This window comes from Anolis sagrei, chromosome 9, assembly GCF_037176765.1.
Source record: "Anolis sagrei isolate rAnoSag1 chromosome 9, rAnoSag1.mat, whole genome shotgun sequence".
NCBI lineage: Eukaryota > Metazoa > Chordata > Lepidosauria > Squamata > Dactyloidae > Anolis > Anolis sagrei.
In genome coordinates, this window is record NC_090029.1 from 33,084,103 (window position 1) to 33,101,217 (window position 17,115).

A 17,115-nucleotide genomic window follows, 5' to 3' on the forward strand; every position below is an offset into this window, starting at 1 on the left:
GATATATATTTTCTGTTCATCGTGGGAGTTCTGTGTGCCATATTTGGTTCAATTCCATCCTTGGTGGAGTTCAGAATGCTCTTTGATTGTAGGTGAACTATAAATCTCAGCAATTACAACTCCCAAATGTCAAGGTCTGTTTTCCCCAAACTTCGCTAGTGTTAACATTTGGGCATATTGAGTATTCATCCCAAGTTTGGTCCTGATCCATCCCAATAACTACAACTAACTATACATCCCAATAACTACAACTCGCATATGTCAAGGTCTATTTTCCCCCAAGAGCGCCTCAAGAGCGCCCCTGGGCAAAATCAACTATACTGCAAATGCTTACTTTGCGTAATGGGTTGAGCCGCCCCTGCCCATGACCAACAGAAAATACCCCTCTGACACCCCCCCTCCCCCCGGGGTCCCGACCGCTAGGTTGAGAGACACTGCTCTAATGCCATATTCCAATCATGATGATTTTAGTGGTGTGTATATTATATCACATTTGCTTTGCTGTGTTAAGAGTTCACATTCATCTCATTTATTTCCTGTGCTCTCTATGGATTGGACTATTAGGAGTAAAATATTTTGTTTCCACTGTATGTGTGTTTCCCTTTTTCCAGAGAAGAGCCCCGTGGAAGCGAAGGTCCCTTGGTTCAAGCAAGCGCACGAAGTGGAGGAGATCAGGACTGTGTCTGAAGAGCCCATGTAAGTGTGTCGTTTCCCTCCCACCCTGAGTAGATATAGGCTGCAGATGCATTCTCCCGACTCTTTGTAAAGATTGCTCTCCCCTGCCAAGTCATCTGGCATTTGCATTTTCTTGGGCTGGGTCTGTCCTTGCAGCTCAGGTTCTTCCAAACCGTTCTCTTGGAGTGACGCAAATGCAGCCAGGGCCAAAATGGCTTTGAGTTATGCTTTTCAGAAATTCTGTCAATGATTTTCAGCTATACAAACGCTTGTCCTTCACAAGGTATTTTGCTGGGTGAGCTGAGTTCTGGAATGACTTAAAATTGACAGCTAGGGTGATGTGTGATAGCTTTAACATTTTCAGCCATAAAGTGTAGATTTTCCCCTTTTGCTCTTGGTTTACTAGGGCCATTGCAATTAGAATTGATTGATGTTTTACTCTGGCATCCTTGTGTGAATGTGAGCCTTTTGCATGTGGGTGAGCTATGCCTGTTCCTTCTCCAAACCTTTCTCTGGGTGTGTCTGCACTAGAGAATCAATGCAGCTAAGACCCACTTTAAATGCTGCTTCTGCTGTTATGCCATGTGTCCATGATGTGCAGGTCCTGAGAGTTGTAGTTTCCCAAGGTCCATATCCTTCTCTGGGTGCATCTACACTATGGAATGAATGCTCTTGGACCCTACTTTAAATACTATAGCTCCATACTATGAGGTCCTGGGAGTTATTGTTTCCCAAGGTCCATACCCTTCTCTGGGTGCATCTACACTATGGAATGAATGCTCTTGGACCCCACTTTGAATACCATAGCTCCATACTATTCGGTCCTGGGAGTTATTGTTTCCCAAGGTCCATACCCTTCTCTGGGTGCATCTGCATGGGAGAATAAATGCAGTCGGGACCTATTTTAAATGTTGTTGTTGTTGTTGTTGTTGTTGTTGTTGTTATACCATGTCTCCATGATGTGCAGTCCTGGGAGTTATAGTCCATATCCTTCTCTGGGTGTATTTACACTATGGAATGAATGCTCCTGGACCCCACTTTAAATACCATAGCTTCATATTATGCGGTCCTGGGAGTTATAGTTTCCCAAGGTCCATACCCTTCTCTGGGTGTCTTTACACTATAGAATGAATGTTCCTGGACCTTACTTTAAATACCATGGCTCCATGCTATGCGGTCCTGGGAGTTATAGTTTCCCAAGGTCCATACCCTTCTTTGGGTGCTTTTACACTATGGAATGAATGTTCTTGGACCCCACTTTAAATACCATGGCTCCATAATATGCGGTCCTGGGAGTTATTGTTTCCCAAGGTCCATACTCTTCTCTGGGTGCATCTATACTATGGAATGAATGCTCTTGGACCCCACTTTGAATACCATAACTCCATACTATTCGGTCCTGGGAGTTATAGTTTCCCAAGGTCCATACCCTTATCTGGGTGCATCTACACTATGGAATGAATGCTCTTGGACCCTACTTTAAATACTATAGCTCCATACTATGAGGTCCTGGGAGTTATTGTTTCCCAAGGTCCATATCCTTCTCTGGGTGCATCTGCATGGGAGAATAAATGCAGTCGGGACCTATTTTAAATGTTGTTGTTGTTGTTGTTGTTGTTGTTATACCATGTCTCCATGATGTGCAGTCCTGCAGTTATAGTTTCCCAAGGTCCATACCCTTCTCTGGGTGCATTTACACTATAGAATGAATGCTCCTGGACCCCACTTTAAATACCATAGCTTCATATTATGCGGTCCTGGGAGTTATAGTTTCCCAAGGTCCATACCCTTCTCTGGGTGTCTTTACACTATAGAATGAATGTTCCTGGACCTTACTTTAAATACCATGGCTCCATGCTATGCGGTCCTGGGAGTTATAGTTTCCCAAGGTCCATACCCTTCTTTGGGTGCTTTTACACTATGGAATGAATGTTCTTGGACCCCACTTTAAATACCATGGCTCCATAATATGCGGTCCTGGGAGTTATTGTTTCCCAAGGTCCATACTCTTCTCTGGGTGCATCTATACTATGGAATGAATGCTCTTGGACCCCACTTTGAATACCATAGCTCCATACTATTCGATCCTGGGAGTTATAGTTTCCCAAGGTCCATACTCTTCTCTGGGTGCATCTACACTATGGAATGAATGCTCTTGGACCCTACTTTAAATACTATAGCTCCATACTATGAGGTCCTGGGAGTTATTGTTTCCCAAGGTCCATACCCTTCTCTGGGTGCATCTGCATGGGAGAATAAATGCAGTCGGGACCTATTTTAAATGTTGTTGTTGTTGTTGTTGTTGTTGTTGTTGTTGTTGTTATACCATGTCTCCATGATGTGCAGTCCTGGGAGTTATAGTCCATATCCTTCTCTGGGTGTATTTACACTATGGAATGAATGCTCCTGGACCCCACTTTAAATACCATAGCTTCATATTATGCGGTCCTGGGAGTTATAGTTTCCCAAGGTCCATACCCTTCTCTGGGTGCATTTACACTATAGAATGAATGTTCCTGGACCTTACTTTAAATACCATGGCTCCATGCTATGCGGTCCTGGGGGTTATAGTTTCCCAAGGTCCATACCCTTCTTTGGGTGCTTTTACACTATGGAATGAATGTTCTTGGACCCCACTTTAAATACCATGGCTCCATAATATGCGGTCCTGGGAGTTATTGTTTCCCATGGTCCATACCCTTCTCTGGGTGCATTTACACTATAGAATGAATGCTCCTGGACCCTACTTTAAATACCATGGCTTCTATGCGGTCCTGGGAGTTATAGTTTCCCAAGGTCCATACCCTTCTCTGGGTGCATCTACACTATGGAATGAATGCTCTTGGATCCCACTTTAAATACCATGGCTCCATGCTATGCGGTCCTGGGAGACATAATTTCCCAAGGTCCATACACTTCCCTGGGTGCATCTGCACTGGAGAATAAATGCAGTCGGGACCTATTTTAAATGTTGTTATTGTTGTTATTATTGTTATTGTTGTTATACCATGTCTCCATGCTGTGCCGTCCTGGGAGTCATAGTTTTCCATGGTCCATACCCTTCTCTGGGTGCATCTGCACTGGAGAATAAATGCTGTCAGGACCCATTTTAAATGTTGTTGTTGTTGTTATTGTTGTTATACCATGTCTCCATGCTGTTCCATCATGGGAGTTATAGTTTCCCAAGGTCCATACCCTTCTCTTGGTGCATTTACAGTATGGAATGAATGCCCTTGCACCCCACTTTAAGTGCCGTGGCTCCACACAATGGAGATCTCCTGGGAGTTATAGTTTCCCAAGATCCATACCCTTCTCTGGGTGCATCTGCACTGGAGAATAAATGCAGTCGGCCAAAGTAATGAATTCCAGCTCAGCAGATTCACCCCAGTTTGCTTTTTAACAGCGAGGCGAAATAAAAGGGCAGGATCAATAACACCTGCTTAGAAAGCAGTTTCATCTTTGAGTCAGATGCTGTTCGCCACCTGTTTATACACACTTGCCAAGATCAACAGGACAGAGGAAGGAAAAAAACACAAGACATCTAGCCACATCCTACACTTCTTGGTTGCAAGTGTTCTAATGTGTAGGAAGAACACTGACCTCATTAAATATTTAGAGAAAGAAAACTGACCTCATTTGAGTTTTCTGGCAGTTCGTCTTGATTTCTCTTTAAATGTCCAACATTATTCAGTACAAATGCAGCATACAATATCAGTACTTGTAAAAAAAAATGTGGCTGGCTATCCCAAATCAGTATGTCTTGAGAACAAAAATCCCCAAATGTATATACAGAGCGCCTCTGGTCTGCAAAGCCTCCTGAAAAATCCTCCCCTATAACATCTCTCTCAATAAATGCTATGGAGATTTTGCTCAGCTCTAAGAAAGTCTAAACCAAGCCCCCAGACCCCTTAGAAAACTAATGAAAACTTACCCGGCCTCCATTACAGGCTTCAGCCAGCTCTCCCGGCATGTAGAAATAACATGCCAGAAAAATCCGCTCCTGCTATAACATCTCTCTCAATAAATGCTGTGGAGATTTTTCTCAGCTCTAAGAAAGTCTAAACCAAGCCCCCAGACCCCTTAGAAAACTAATGAAAACTTACCCGGCCTCCATTACAGGCTTCAGCCAGCTCTCCCTGCATGTAGAAATAATATGCCAGAAAAATTCGCTCCTCTTATAACATCCCTCTCAATAAATGCTGTGGAGATTTTGCTCAGCTCTAAGAAAGTCTAAACCAAGCCCCCAGACCCTTAGAAAATAATGAAAACTTACCCGGCCTCCATTACAGGCTTTAGCCAGCTCTCCCGGCATGTAGGAATGACAGCCAGGACGAGCGGGGGGGGGGGGGAATGTTTGTTAAGTGTTAAGTCTTGAAGATATTGTTGACGGTATTGGTCACTCTTTAATAGAGGGTACCAAGTCGTGAAACATAGCATAGCACAATATTAGTATTATATATTACTTTGTTCATTTGTTCAGTCGTCTCCGACTCTTCGTGACCTCATGGACCATCCCACGCCAGAGCTCCCTGTCGGCTGTCACCACCCCCAGCTCCTTCAAGGTCAAGCCAGTCACTTCAAGGATGCCATCCACCCATCTTGCCCTTGGTCGGCCCCTCTTCCTTTTTCCTTCCACTTTCCCCAGCATCATTTTCTTCTCTAGGCTTTCCTGTCTCCTCATGATGTGGCCAAAATACTTAATCTTGGCCTCTAGTCTCCTTCCCTCCAGTGAGCAGCCGGGCTTTCTTTCCTGGAGGATGGACTGGTTGGGTCTTCTCGCAGTCCAAGGCACTCTCAGCACTTTCCTCCAACACCACAGCTCAAAAGCATCTCTCTTCCTTCGCTCAGCCTTCCCGAAGGTCCAGCTCTCACATCCGTAGGTGACTACAGGGAAGACCATGGCTTTGACTATGTGGATCTTTGTTGCCAGTCTGATGTCTCTACTCTTCACTATTTTATCGAGACTGGACATTGCTCTCCTCCCAAGAAGGAAGCGTCTCCTGATTTCCTGACCACAGTCTGCATCTGCAGTCATCTTTGCACCTAGAAATACAAAGTCTGTCACGGCCACCACGTTTTCTCCCTCAATTTTCCAGTTGTCAATCATTCTTGTTGCCATAATCTTGGTTTTTTTGATGTTTAGCTGCAACCCGGCTTTTGCGCTTTCTTCTTTCACCTTGATTAGAAGGCTCCTCAGCTCCTCATCACTTCAAAGTGGTGTCGTCTGCATATCTAAGGTTGTGAATGTTTCTTCTAGCCATTTTCACCTCAGCCTTGCATTCCTCAAGCCCGCACATCACATGATGTGCTCTGCATACAAGTTGAATAGATTGGGGGAGAGTAGACAACCCTGCCATATGCCTTTCCCAATCTTAAACCAGTCTGTTGTTCCATAGTCTGTTCTTACTGTTGCTACTTGGTCCTTATACAGATTTCTCTGCTGGCTTTTGTAGTCGATCACACATCGGACACTTTCCAAAGTATCTAGGACTGTGTGATGTATCAGTGAATAATGCGTGCAGATCCCAGTAGGGTTTTTTTTTTATTTGTTGTGTCAGGAGAGACTTGAGAATCTGCAAGTCACTTCTGGTGTGAGAGAATTGGCCATCTGCAAGGACGTTGCCCAGGGGATGCCCGGATGATTTTTTTGGATGTTTTTTTTATCATCCTTGTGGGAGGCTTCTCTCATGTCCCCGCATGAGGAGCTGGAGCTGGTAGAGGGAGCTCATCCGCCTCTCCCCGGATTCGAACCTGTGACCTGTCGATCTTCAGTCCTGCCGGCACAAGGGTTTAACATACTGCGACACCGGGGGCTCCATCCCAGTAGGGTGACCTTTAGAAGCTGACTTATTATTATTATTGATATTATTATTGTTGTTGTTATTATTATTATTATTATTATTATTATTATTAAGGAGCCCCAAGTGGTGCAATTAATTAAATCCTTGTGCAACCTGAAAACTGACAGGTCGCAGGTGTGAATCCAGGGAGAGTGAGGATGAGCTCCCTCTGTCAGCTCCAGCTCCCCATGCTGGGACATGAGAGAAGCCTCCCACAAGGATGGTAAAACACCAAAACATCTGGGCATCCCCTGGGTAATGTCTTTGCAGACAGCCAATTCTCTCACACCAGAAGCGACTTGCAGTTTCTCAAGTCGTTCCTGATACAAAAAAAAATCTGTCAGATATGTAAGATACTCCACTTTGGCAGAAAAATGCAAAGATACAGAATGGGTGACGCCTGGCTCGAGAGCAGTACATGTGAAAAAGATCTTGGAGTCCTCGTGGACAACAAGTTAAACATGAGCCAACAATGGGATGTGGCGGCAAAAAAAGCCAATGGGATTTTGGCCTGCATCAATAGGAGCCTAGTGTCTAGATCTAAGGAAGTAATGCTACCCCTCTATTCTGCTTTGGTTAGACCACATCTGGAATATTGTGTCCAATTCTGGGCACCACAATTCAAGAGAGATATTGACAAGCTGGAATGTTTCCAGAGGAGGGCGACTCAAATGATCAAGGGTCTGGAGAACAAACCCTATGAGGAGCGGCTTAGGGAACTGGGCATGTTTAGCCTGAAGAAGAGAAGGCTGAGAGGAGATATGATAGCCATGTATAAATATGTGAGAGGAAGCCACAGGGAGGAGGGAGCAAACTTGTTTTCTGCTTCCTTGGAGACTAGGACGCGGAACAATGGCTTCAAACTACAAGAGAGGAAATTCCATCTGAACATTAGGAAGAACTTCCTGACTGTGAGAGCCGTTCAGCAGTGGAACTCTCTGCCCCGGAGTGTGGTGGAGGCTCCTTCTTTGGAAGCTTTTAAGCAGAGGCTGGATGGCCATCTGTCAGGGGTGATTTGAATGCAATATTCCTGCTTCTTGGCAGAATGGGGTTGGACTGGATGATGGCCCACGAGGTCTCTTCCAACTCTTTGATTCTATGATTCTATGATTCAGTGTGGACTGATATAATCCAGTTTAAAGCAGAAAACCTGGGATCAGATCCTGGGCTATAGGACCTGTCTGGAAGGGCCCAAAGTGAAAAGTCACCTCCCTGTCCATTTAAAGTTTCAGATGTCTGTTGTGCCTCTAGAATTTGTTTTAATTTACAGTGAGTAAAGGAAGTGTAAATACAGCTGTGTTTCAGAAGCCCTCAAAAATGGTGCATCAAGGCGACACGCTGGAGATAAAGGCTTCTGACCTTGTGAAAATCAAGGGCAAATGTAATGCTATGTGTGTTGTTTTTATTTCTAAAGAGTGTTTGCTGAGCTAAGCCAAGGAAAATGGAGACTTAACCGTCTGGCTTTTACTGGTGGGATAGGATGATAATTGATACCCATCATTATTGTAGATGTTTCTCTCTCTGGAGCCTCCTTTATTTACAGGGGGATTTTCCGTAAGCCTTCCATTAACAAAGATCCCACATCCTTTTTTCCCCCTTTAAGAAGCTTAAAGAAATTGAGACCTCTGCTGCTTTCCTCTCTTTCATAATCACTTGGAGGAAAAGTGTAGTAGCCTGAGGTATTAATACTACAAAAGAAAAGAGAATAAATCCTCAATTACAAAAACAGTTTATAGAAATTAAAATTCAACTGTGATGACAAATCTTTGTATTTGCATAAATGATGGCTAAGTGACCAAAGAGAGATCCATACAAGAGTGGCATCTATATGGCATACATTACTACTACTACTACTACTACTACTACTAATAATAATAATAATAATAATAATATACTTTATTTATATTCTGCTCTATCTCCCTGAGGGGACTCAGGGTGGATTACAGAATACACATAAGTTAAACATTCAATAAAACATTTTCCCTGACATTAAGTCTAGTTGTGTCCGACTCTGGGGGGTTGGTACTCATCTCCATTTCTAAGCCGAAGAGCCAGTGTTGTCGGTAGACACCTCCTAGGTCATGTGGCCGGCATGACTGCATGAAGTGCCATTACCTTCCTGCAGAAGGGGTAACTATTGATCTACTCATGTTTGCATGTTTTTGAACTGCTAGCTTGGCAGAAGCTGGGGCTAACAGTGGGAAAAAGGACGTGCGAAAAAGATCTTGTTTATGGTCTTTAGCAACTCCTCTGACACCACCTTGCAACCCCTCCAGGGGTCCCGACCCCAAGGTTGAGAAACACTGCCCTAGGACTCAGGGCAGCTTACAACTGGCAACAATTCAATGCCGTCATAAAATACAATAACAAAAATAACAATTAAAACCATGAACATTAAAATAAAAATTAAACAGTATACGTACGATCCATTTAGCTATTGCCAGTCTGGTGGCTATTTATCTAGCCATATTTACTTACTTACTTACTTACTTACTTAGGCGATCCCTCGTTGGCCGAGTAAGATAGTCTTCCAGGATCAGTGTTCTGGAATCTGTAGGTGGCTGTGGAGCCCTATTCTTGACCTGCATCTTCTCCCGCAGTGAGGGCATTGGTTTCCAGGTGGAAGGTGGTCCCGGTCAGGGTTGCCTTGACATGCCTTCCTCTTGGCACATTTCTCTCTTTCGCCCTCCATTCGTGCCTCTTCAAATTCTGCAGCACTCCTGGTCACAGCTTACCTCCGGCTGGAGCGCTCATGGGTCAGGGCTTCCCAGTTCTCAGTGTCTATGCCAGAGTTTTTAAGGTTGGCTTTGAGTCCATCTTTAAATCTCTTTTCCTGTCCTCCAACATTCCGTTTTCTGTTCTTGAGTTCGGAGTAGAGCAACTACTTTGGGAGACGGAGGTCAGGCATCCGGACAACGTGGTCAGTCCAGCGGAGTTGATGTCGGAGGACTATCGCTTCAATGTTGGTGGTCTTTGCTTCTTCCAGCACGCTGACGTTTGTCCGCTTGTCTTCCCAAGAGATTTGCAGAATTTTCTGGAGGCAGCGCTGATGGAATCGTTCCAGGAGTTGCATGTGATGTCTGTAGACAGTCCACGTTTCACAGGCATATAGCAGGGTTGGGAGGACAATAGCTTTATAAACAAGAACCTTGGTATCCCTACGGATGTCCCGGTCTTCAAACACTCTCTGCTTCATTCAGAAAAATGCTGCGCTCACAGAGCTCAGGCGGTGTTGTATTTCGGTGTCAATGCTGACTTTGGTGGAGAGGTGGCTGGCAAGGGAGCGGAAATGGTCAACATTTTCTAATATTACACCATTAAGCTGTATCTCTGGCATTGGAGAGGGATTGGCTGGTGACTGCTGGAACAGCACTTTGGTTTTCTATATCTAGCCATATACTATCGAGTACTCCGCTTCACTTATCCAAATCCACTTCCAAGCCATAGTCAAATATTATCCATTGTCCTTTAAAATGATTGCCCAGTGCTTCTTGTAGGTCTGGTCCCACAACCATGATTTTACCTTCTTTCTGAAGATGAGAAGGGATGACGATGATCTAATTTTTCCGGGAAGCATATTCCACAGGCGGGTGGCTACCACTGAGAAGGCCCTGTCCCTCGTCCCTGCCAAACGTGTTTGAGACAATGGCAGGGCCGAGAGCAGGGCCTCCCCAGAGGATCTTAAGCTCCGAGGTGGGACGTAGAAGGAGATACGTTCGGACAGGTACGCTGGACCGGAGCCGTATAGGCTTTATATCCCATGGTTTCATAGATTTATGTCCCAAACAGCTGCCAGATTCTGTATGCCTACACATATAGTCAGCAAACCATTGCGACCAGCATTCTAAGAAAACCTGCATAATTTAGGCCGTTGTCCACTTAATATAGCCAGAGGGCAAAAAAAAATTGCTTTGTCGATGATCTGGACATTTTTTTTTTAATTTGGTCCCAATTTTTAAGCTGCATGGTTTAATTGCAGGTTTATTCCTGAGCCGTGGTCCCCTTGCAGTGCTTCTTGTGGCCACGGCGTTCAGGTGCGTGGCATGAAGTGCCGTATTTACCTCGCATTTACTCAGACGGAAGTGGAGCTGCCCGATGAAGAGTGTGAGGAGCCCAAACTGGAGACTGAACGTAGTTGTCACCTGGAGCCCTGTGATGGTGATCCTGTCCCATTCCTTCCAGATTTGTCACCTTCTGAAGATGCCGGTGATGTTGTCTACGACTGGGAATACATCGGATTTACCCCGTGCTCAGCTACATGTATTGGAGGTATTACTGTGGATAATTTTTTACACGCAACTATAGAAGTTACTAGGTTCTTGTGGGTTTTTTCGGGCTATGGAGCCATGTTCTAGAGGCATTTCTCCTGACGTTTCGCCTGCATCTATGGCAAGCATCCTCAGAGGTTGAGAAGGTCTGTTGGAAGTAGGAAAAATGGGTTTATATATCTGTGGAATGGCTGGGGTGGGGCAAGGAGCTCTTCCCTGCTGCAGTTAGGTGTGAATGTTTAGCTGATCACCTTCATTAGCATTTGAAGGCCTGCCTGAGTCTGGGAAAATCTGTTGCTGGGAGGTGTTAATCTGTGCCTGGTTTTTTCCTCTCTGTTGTTTAGCTGTTATAATTTTAGAGTTTTTTAATACTGGTAGCCAGATTTTGTTCATTTTCATGGTCTCTTCCTTTCTGTTGAAATTGTCCACATGCTTGTGGATTTCAATGGCTTCTCTGTGTAGTCTGACATGGTGGTTGTTGGTGTGGTCCAGCATTTCTGTGTTCTCAAATAATATGCTGTGTCCAGGTTGGTTCATCAGGTGCTCTGCTATGGCTGACTTCTCTGGTTGAAGTAGTCTGCAGTGCCTTTCATGTTCCTTGAAACTGCAGACTACTTCAACCAGAGAAGTCAGCCTTGCCCCACCCCAGCCATTCCACAGATATATAAACCCATTTTTCCTACTTCCAACAGACCTTCTCAACCTCTGAGGATGCTTGCCATAGATGCAGGCGAAACGTCAGGAGAAATGCCTCTAGAACATGGCTCCATAGCCCGAAAAAAACCCACAAGAACCGAGTGATTCCAGCCATGAAAGCCTTCGACAACTATAGAAGTTGTAAGCCATTTTAAAATGCCATTCAGGCTGTGGGCATCCTCCCTGTGCACTTCTGAATAGTTCAAAGAAATATTTTCCATGTATTGTCGAAGGTTTTCATGACTGAAATAACTGGGGTAGGTTTTTTTTTTTTTTGGCTTTTTTAAGTCCCTTCTGTTGTGTTTTTCAGTGTTTTTATGAATGATGGTCACTCGTTGGCCTGATAGATGTTTTGTGTCCACATTTTGTGTCAATTCGTCCAGTGGTTTTTGAGTTCTATTCATCCCAGAAACGAACATTACATTTTATTTATATAGAATATTAGTAATATTACATGTAATATAAATATATAATTATAATATCATATTATTATTATTATTATTATTATTATTATTATTAGTAGTAGTATTATATTGCATTACATTATAATATTATAAATATTATATGTATATACAATGTATATACAATGTATATACAATGTATTATATTATTATTTATTATATATACATTATAACAATTTCTTAAGATTGGCTCTGCATCTTGTGGTACCAGAGCATAGTCTGTTAAGTTCCTTCCAAGTCCCCCAGTCTTCTGTGTGCCAAGGAGGGTGTTTCCCACTCGGTCTCAGCCACTGATTGAGGTTAGCCTGCCACTTTTGGACTCTTGCTTGCTGAGGTGGTCCTGCGAGTATCTCTGTAGATTTTAGGAAGCTGTTTCTTAATTTAAGTCGTTGGCATGCTGGCTGATATCCAAACAGAGGATGAGCCGGAGATGTCAATACCTTGGTCCTTTCATTGCTGGCCGATACTTCCCTGCAATACTGGCTAAACAGTGTAATTTCTCCAGAGGTGATGGGCGTAGACATCCTGTGATAGTTTGGTGATCCACTAGCATTCTTTAGCAGAGAAAGCTCAAGACTTTGTAAAACTACATTATTTCAGTTCAGTTAAAATGGATCCGTTCTGCAGCATAGATGCACCCCAAGATTTCCTTTTCCTTTCCTTTTCCAAACTTTGGCTTTTTAACACTTTAGTTCTTAAAGAAGGAATTCTAAACACGCATCAACTGTAATGCACACTGTTTTTGCCCAAATGACATAGTGCACTTTTTTGCCACTGCACATTACATTTGGCAGCAAATACTTTTTTTATTTCGGGGTTTTGAAAACAGAGGTGCACATTAGATTCAATGGCGCATTGCGCTTGAGTAAATACAGTATTTCTTATTGATTTGCTTCATTAAGAGTGTTGTTTTCAAAACGTTTCTGGAGTAGTGGTGGCGTAACATCGGCTGCGGTTGATCTAGTCAAGCACATGATATTCTTGCCAAAAGTGCCTTTCCAAGTTGTGGCTTGGGTTGCTCCCTCGCATGCCATGGGTGATGTCCAGCTTATGACCTAATTATGCATTTGGATAGTTGGGGGCAGATGGAAAGCAGTTACAGTCCCATTATAAAAATAATTTGTCACTCTCGTTCTGCTCTAATATGAAAAGCATAAAATACTCGCTAACCTTTGTGTGAGGGGTGGAGACGTTTTCCAACTCTGACTTTTTCCGGAGCCAGATAAAAATAAAAATTGGCCTTTTTAGCAACCGAAAGAGTATTTGTGATGAATGAGGGGAAGAGCTATTTCTGCCCATAATCGTTTAACTATTGCACAGGTGGAAAAGAAAGAAATAGAATGCAATAAAAGCTGAATATATTCTAATATATATAAAGCAAGTGTGCCGTCGCGCCTGGGGCTATAGCTCTTAGTGAAAGAGACATGGACGTGACATCTTTTCCCCAGGGGATTGCTTCTTGCCCTCCTTTAGAGAACTGGAACTCTCAAGGACCAAAACACTACAGATAACTCGAAATAGGTTTTATTGTTCACAATGAGTTATCTTCCTTAGGCATAAACTTGATATTCAAAGGGGTAAAGGAAACATACATTACAGCAGCGATTCTCAACCTGGGGGTCGGGACCCCTGGAGTGGTCGCGAAAGGGTGTCAGAGGGGTCACCAAAGACCATCAGAAAACACAGGATTTTCTGTTGGTCATGGCGGTTCTGTGTAGACAGTTTGGCCCAATTCTATCGTTGGTGGGGTTCAGAATCCTCTTTGATTGTAGGTGAACTATAAATCCCAGCAACTATAACTCCCAAATGTCAAGCTCTATTTAGCCCACCAGTGTTCACATTTGGAAATATTGAGGATCTGTGCCAAGTTTGGTCCAGATCCATCATTATTTGAGTCCACAGTGCTCTCTGGATTTAGGTGAACTACAACTCCAAAACTCAAGGTCAATGCCCACCAAACCCTTCTCGTATTTTCTGTTGGTCATGGGAGTCCTGTGTGCCAAGTTTAGTTCAATTCCATTTGGGTGTAGTTCAGAATGCTCCTTGTTTGTAGGTGAACTATAAATCCCAGCAACTACAACTCCCAAATGAGAAAATCAATACATCCCCTCCCCGCAATCTCACCAGGTATTTGTGCCACATTTGGTCCAGTAAATGAAAATACATTCTGCATATCAGATATTTACACAACGAGCCATAACAGTAGCAAAATTACAGTTTTGAAGTAGCAACAAAAATAATTTTAAAGTTGGGGGTCACCACAACATGAGGAACTGTATTAAGGGGCAGCGGCATTAGGAAGGTTGAGGAACACTGCATTACAGTCTCTGGAGTCTTGGGACAAGGAGTTTTCTAGTTCCCTCTTTTCTCAATGGCTGTGAAAGGCGGAACAATCACAACCCCAGTCCAATGGCCTATATTTGAAGGCACAACGTCTTCCTCTTGATGCCAAAAGACTGGTTTGAAGGCACTTGAGACTCCTCCACGTCGTCCAGGGTGAACTGGGCATGAAGTGTGAGTCCCAAGGGTATAAACCTGAGAATTGGTGATGAGAGATAACTTGATCAAGGGCTTTAGAGCCAAGTCTTTCTCACGTCCATCTGTTGAGCTGTTTGATGGTGGAATGAAAACAGGAAAGCATTGCCCTCCTCCCCAGGAAGGGGAGGAGCCAAACAATTAAGCAGGAGAGGCAATTCAACCAGTGCAAAACAACATTGATTGGCAGCTATAGATAACCAAACAATTCAACTGTACATTCACAAACAAGTGGGGACAGACGCATCATCACAGCAAGGATGCATTTTTCTTTATTAGGCAGTGCAGAGAAAGTATGAAGGTGCTTGAAATTTGCAAACCGGAGAACTATTAAGCTGTCTTGAAATGAAAGTTGTGGGCCCTCTGAAGCCACAGCGGGAAATACATTTAAAAACAAGGAAACAGATTTCCTGAAGTATGACCATTTTCAGTCTTGCATATCACATTAAGCTAGATTTTCCCCTTGGTGTACATAATATCAACAAAACCATCATAACAGAATGAACTTCAGTATTATGTCTCTTACTATGACAGAGGTAATGATTACTTGTGTTATGGCCCTTGCATTCTGACATACCCTATACAGCCTGTGGAATAAACTCTGTGTATTTATGACCTAGGGACTCAGGAAGCCATTGCAGTGTGTTTACATGAACAGACAAAGCAAACGGTAAATGAGAGCTTATGCGACAGATTCAAAAGACCTCCAGCCATGAGTCGTGCGTGCAATACAAGGCCTTGCCTTCCAAGGTAGGACTCTGGATTGTGGAAAGCTTGCCTAACATCTGCTTGAGAAACATCTGTTGGCCTGGAGTTAGCAAACGGGGGTCATGTTGGGGCAGCACAAGCCATTCCTGCTTGAAGAAAGTGTGTGCTGGAAATAGCAATCTTCCAAGCCTTCACTATTTGTTTGTTAATGTGTATATTTGCTAACCTGTATCATAAGGATATATTGATTTGCTAGTTTGATGTACCGCTTTGGTATGGGAGGGGCTACAGACATGTGATTACATTGAGCATGTTCAGACTCAAGGCTGCATTTTGTTTTTGTTTTGTTTTGTTTTGTATCAGGAGCGACTTGAGAAACTGTAAGTCGCTTCTGGTGTGAGAGAATTGGCCGTCTGCAAGGATGTTGCCCAGGGATCGCACAGATGCTTTTGATGTTTTATCATCCTTGTAGGAGGCTTCTCTCATGTCCCCGCATGTGGAACTGGAGCTGACAGAGGGAGCTCATCCGCATTCGCCCCGGATTCGAGCCTCCGACCTGTCAGTCTTCAGTCCTGCCGACACAAGAGTTTGAGGTCAATGCAGTACGCTTTGGGACTTTAATGGAAGCAGATATCATTTCGACTTATGCAGGAAGAGTTTACTATATGTTTGCTTTGGAAAGCCACGAGTACAGTTATACAGTTTGGACTTTCATAACATGTATACTTCAAGACTTTGGACTATGGATTATTGATGAAGAATTATGCCTTGTGTTCTCAACACAGCGAAACTACATTCTATCTATAAATATGTCTGTATGCTGAATTAATACAAAATGTTTATGAGTAAACAAAATATGTTACTTTTCTAAAGTAGACCTTATTTTTGTCTATGAGTGCATATTGTAAACTAAGAGGTTTTCAGGGAGAATATTTGTTTTGGGCAATTGCAACTTCAACTTCAAAGAAACATTTTAAAACTCTGCTAGCTAAGTAAATGTTTTTGTGCGATGGCATGTCTTTGTCCCTGGCAGTTCAAAGACATGGTTCATCAGTTTAACAGCTGAGGAGGAGGAGGGAGGAAAGAGGGAAGGAAGGAAAGACAAAAGGGAAGGAAGGCAGGAGAGAGAGGGAGGGAGGGAAGAGGGAAGGAAAGACAAAAGGATCGAAGGGAAGGAAGGATTGAAGCAGAAAGAGGGAAGGAGGGAAAGATGGAAGGAGGAAGGAAGGATAAAAGTAAGAAAGATGGGTTTGTTTGTTTGTTTATTTATTTATTTACTATGCTTCTATACCGCCATTCTCAGCCCAAGGGCGACTCATGATGGTTTACAAAATGGCACAATTCAATGCTCACAACAGTACAAAAATAATTTAAACATTAAAAACATTTAACACAGGTAAAATTCATTACAATTAGCATCAGCAACACAATAAAAACCATAAGTCCTCCACATTTCATTACCAGTCATTATCCAGTCACGTTGTCCAACCATTTCGAGATCAGAGTTTAATAGCTACACTGCGTTTGGGAAGGCCTGCTCATATTGCAAAATGTTAAGAGGGTGGGGGCTGATCTAATGTCCCTGGGGAGGGCATTCCACAACCAAGGGGCCACCGCTGAGAAGGCCCTATCCCTCGTCTCCACAAATCGAGCCTGTGAAGATGGCAGGGCCGAGAGCAGGGCCTCCCCAGAAGATCTTAAATTCCCAGAGGTTTCGTAAGGAGAGATACGTTCGGACAGGTAAGCAGGGCCAGAACCATTTAGGGCTTTATAGGCTAAAGCCAGCACTTTGAATTTTGCTCGGTAGCAAATTGGCAGCCAGTGGAGCTGGCGCAACAGGGGATTTGTATACTCCCTGGGCGCCGCTCCTGTTAGCAACCTGGCTGCCACCCGTTGGACCATTTGGAGCTTCCGAACAGTCGTCAAAGGCAA

At 43.6% G+C, this 17,115-nt stretch overlaps 1 protein-coding gene across 1 annotated transcript in view; it reads left to right on the plus strand.

Annotated features, from left to right (window-relative positions):
• The window catches only part of ADAMTSL3 (ADAMTS like 3), a 218,405-nt gene that overhangs the window by 152,960 nt on the left and 48,330 nt on the right, over nt 1–17,115 (plus strand). The window contains exons 15-17 of the mRNA XM_067471432.1: nt 612–696; nt 10,495–10,784; nt 15,096–15,225. Coding sequence (XP_067327533.1) covers nt 612–696; nt 10,495–10,784; nt 15,096–15,225 — 505 coding nt within the window. The remainder of the gene's footprint in view (nt 1–611; nt 697–10,494; nt 10,785–15,095; nt 15,226–17,115) is intronic.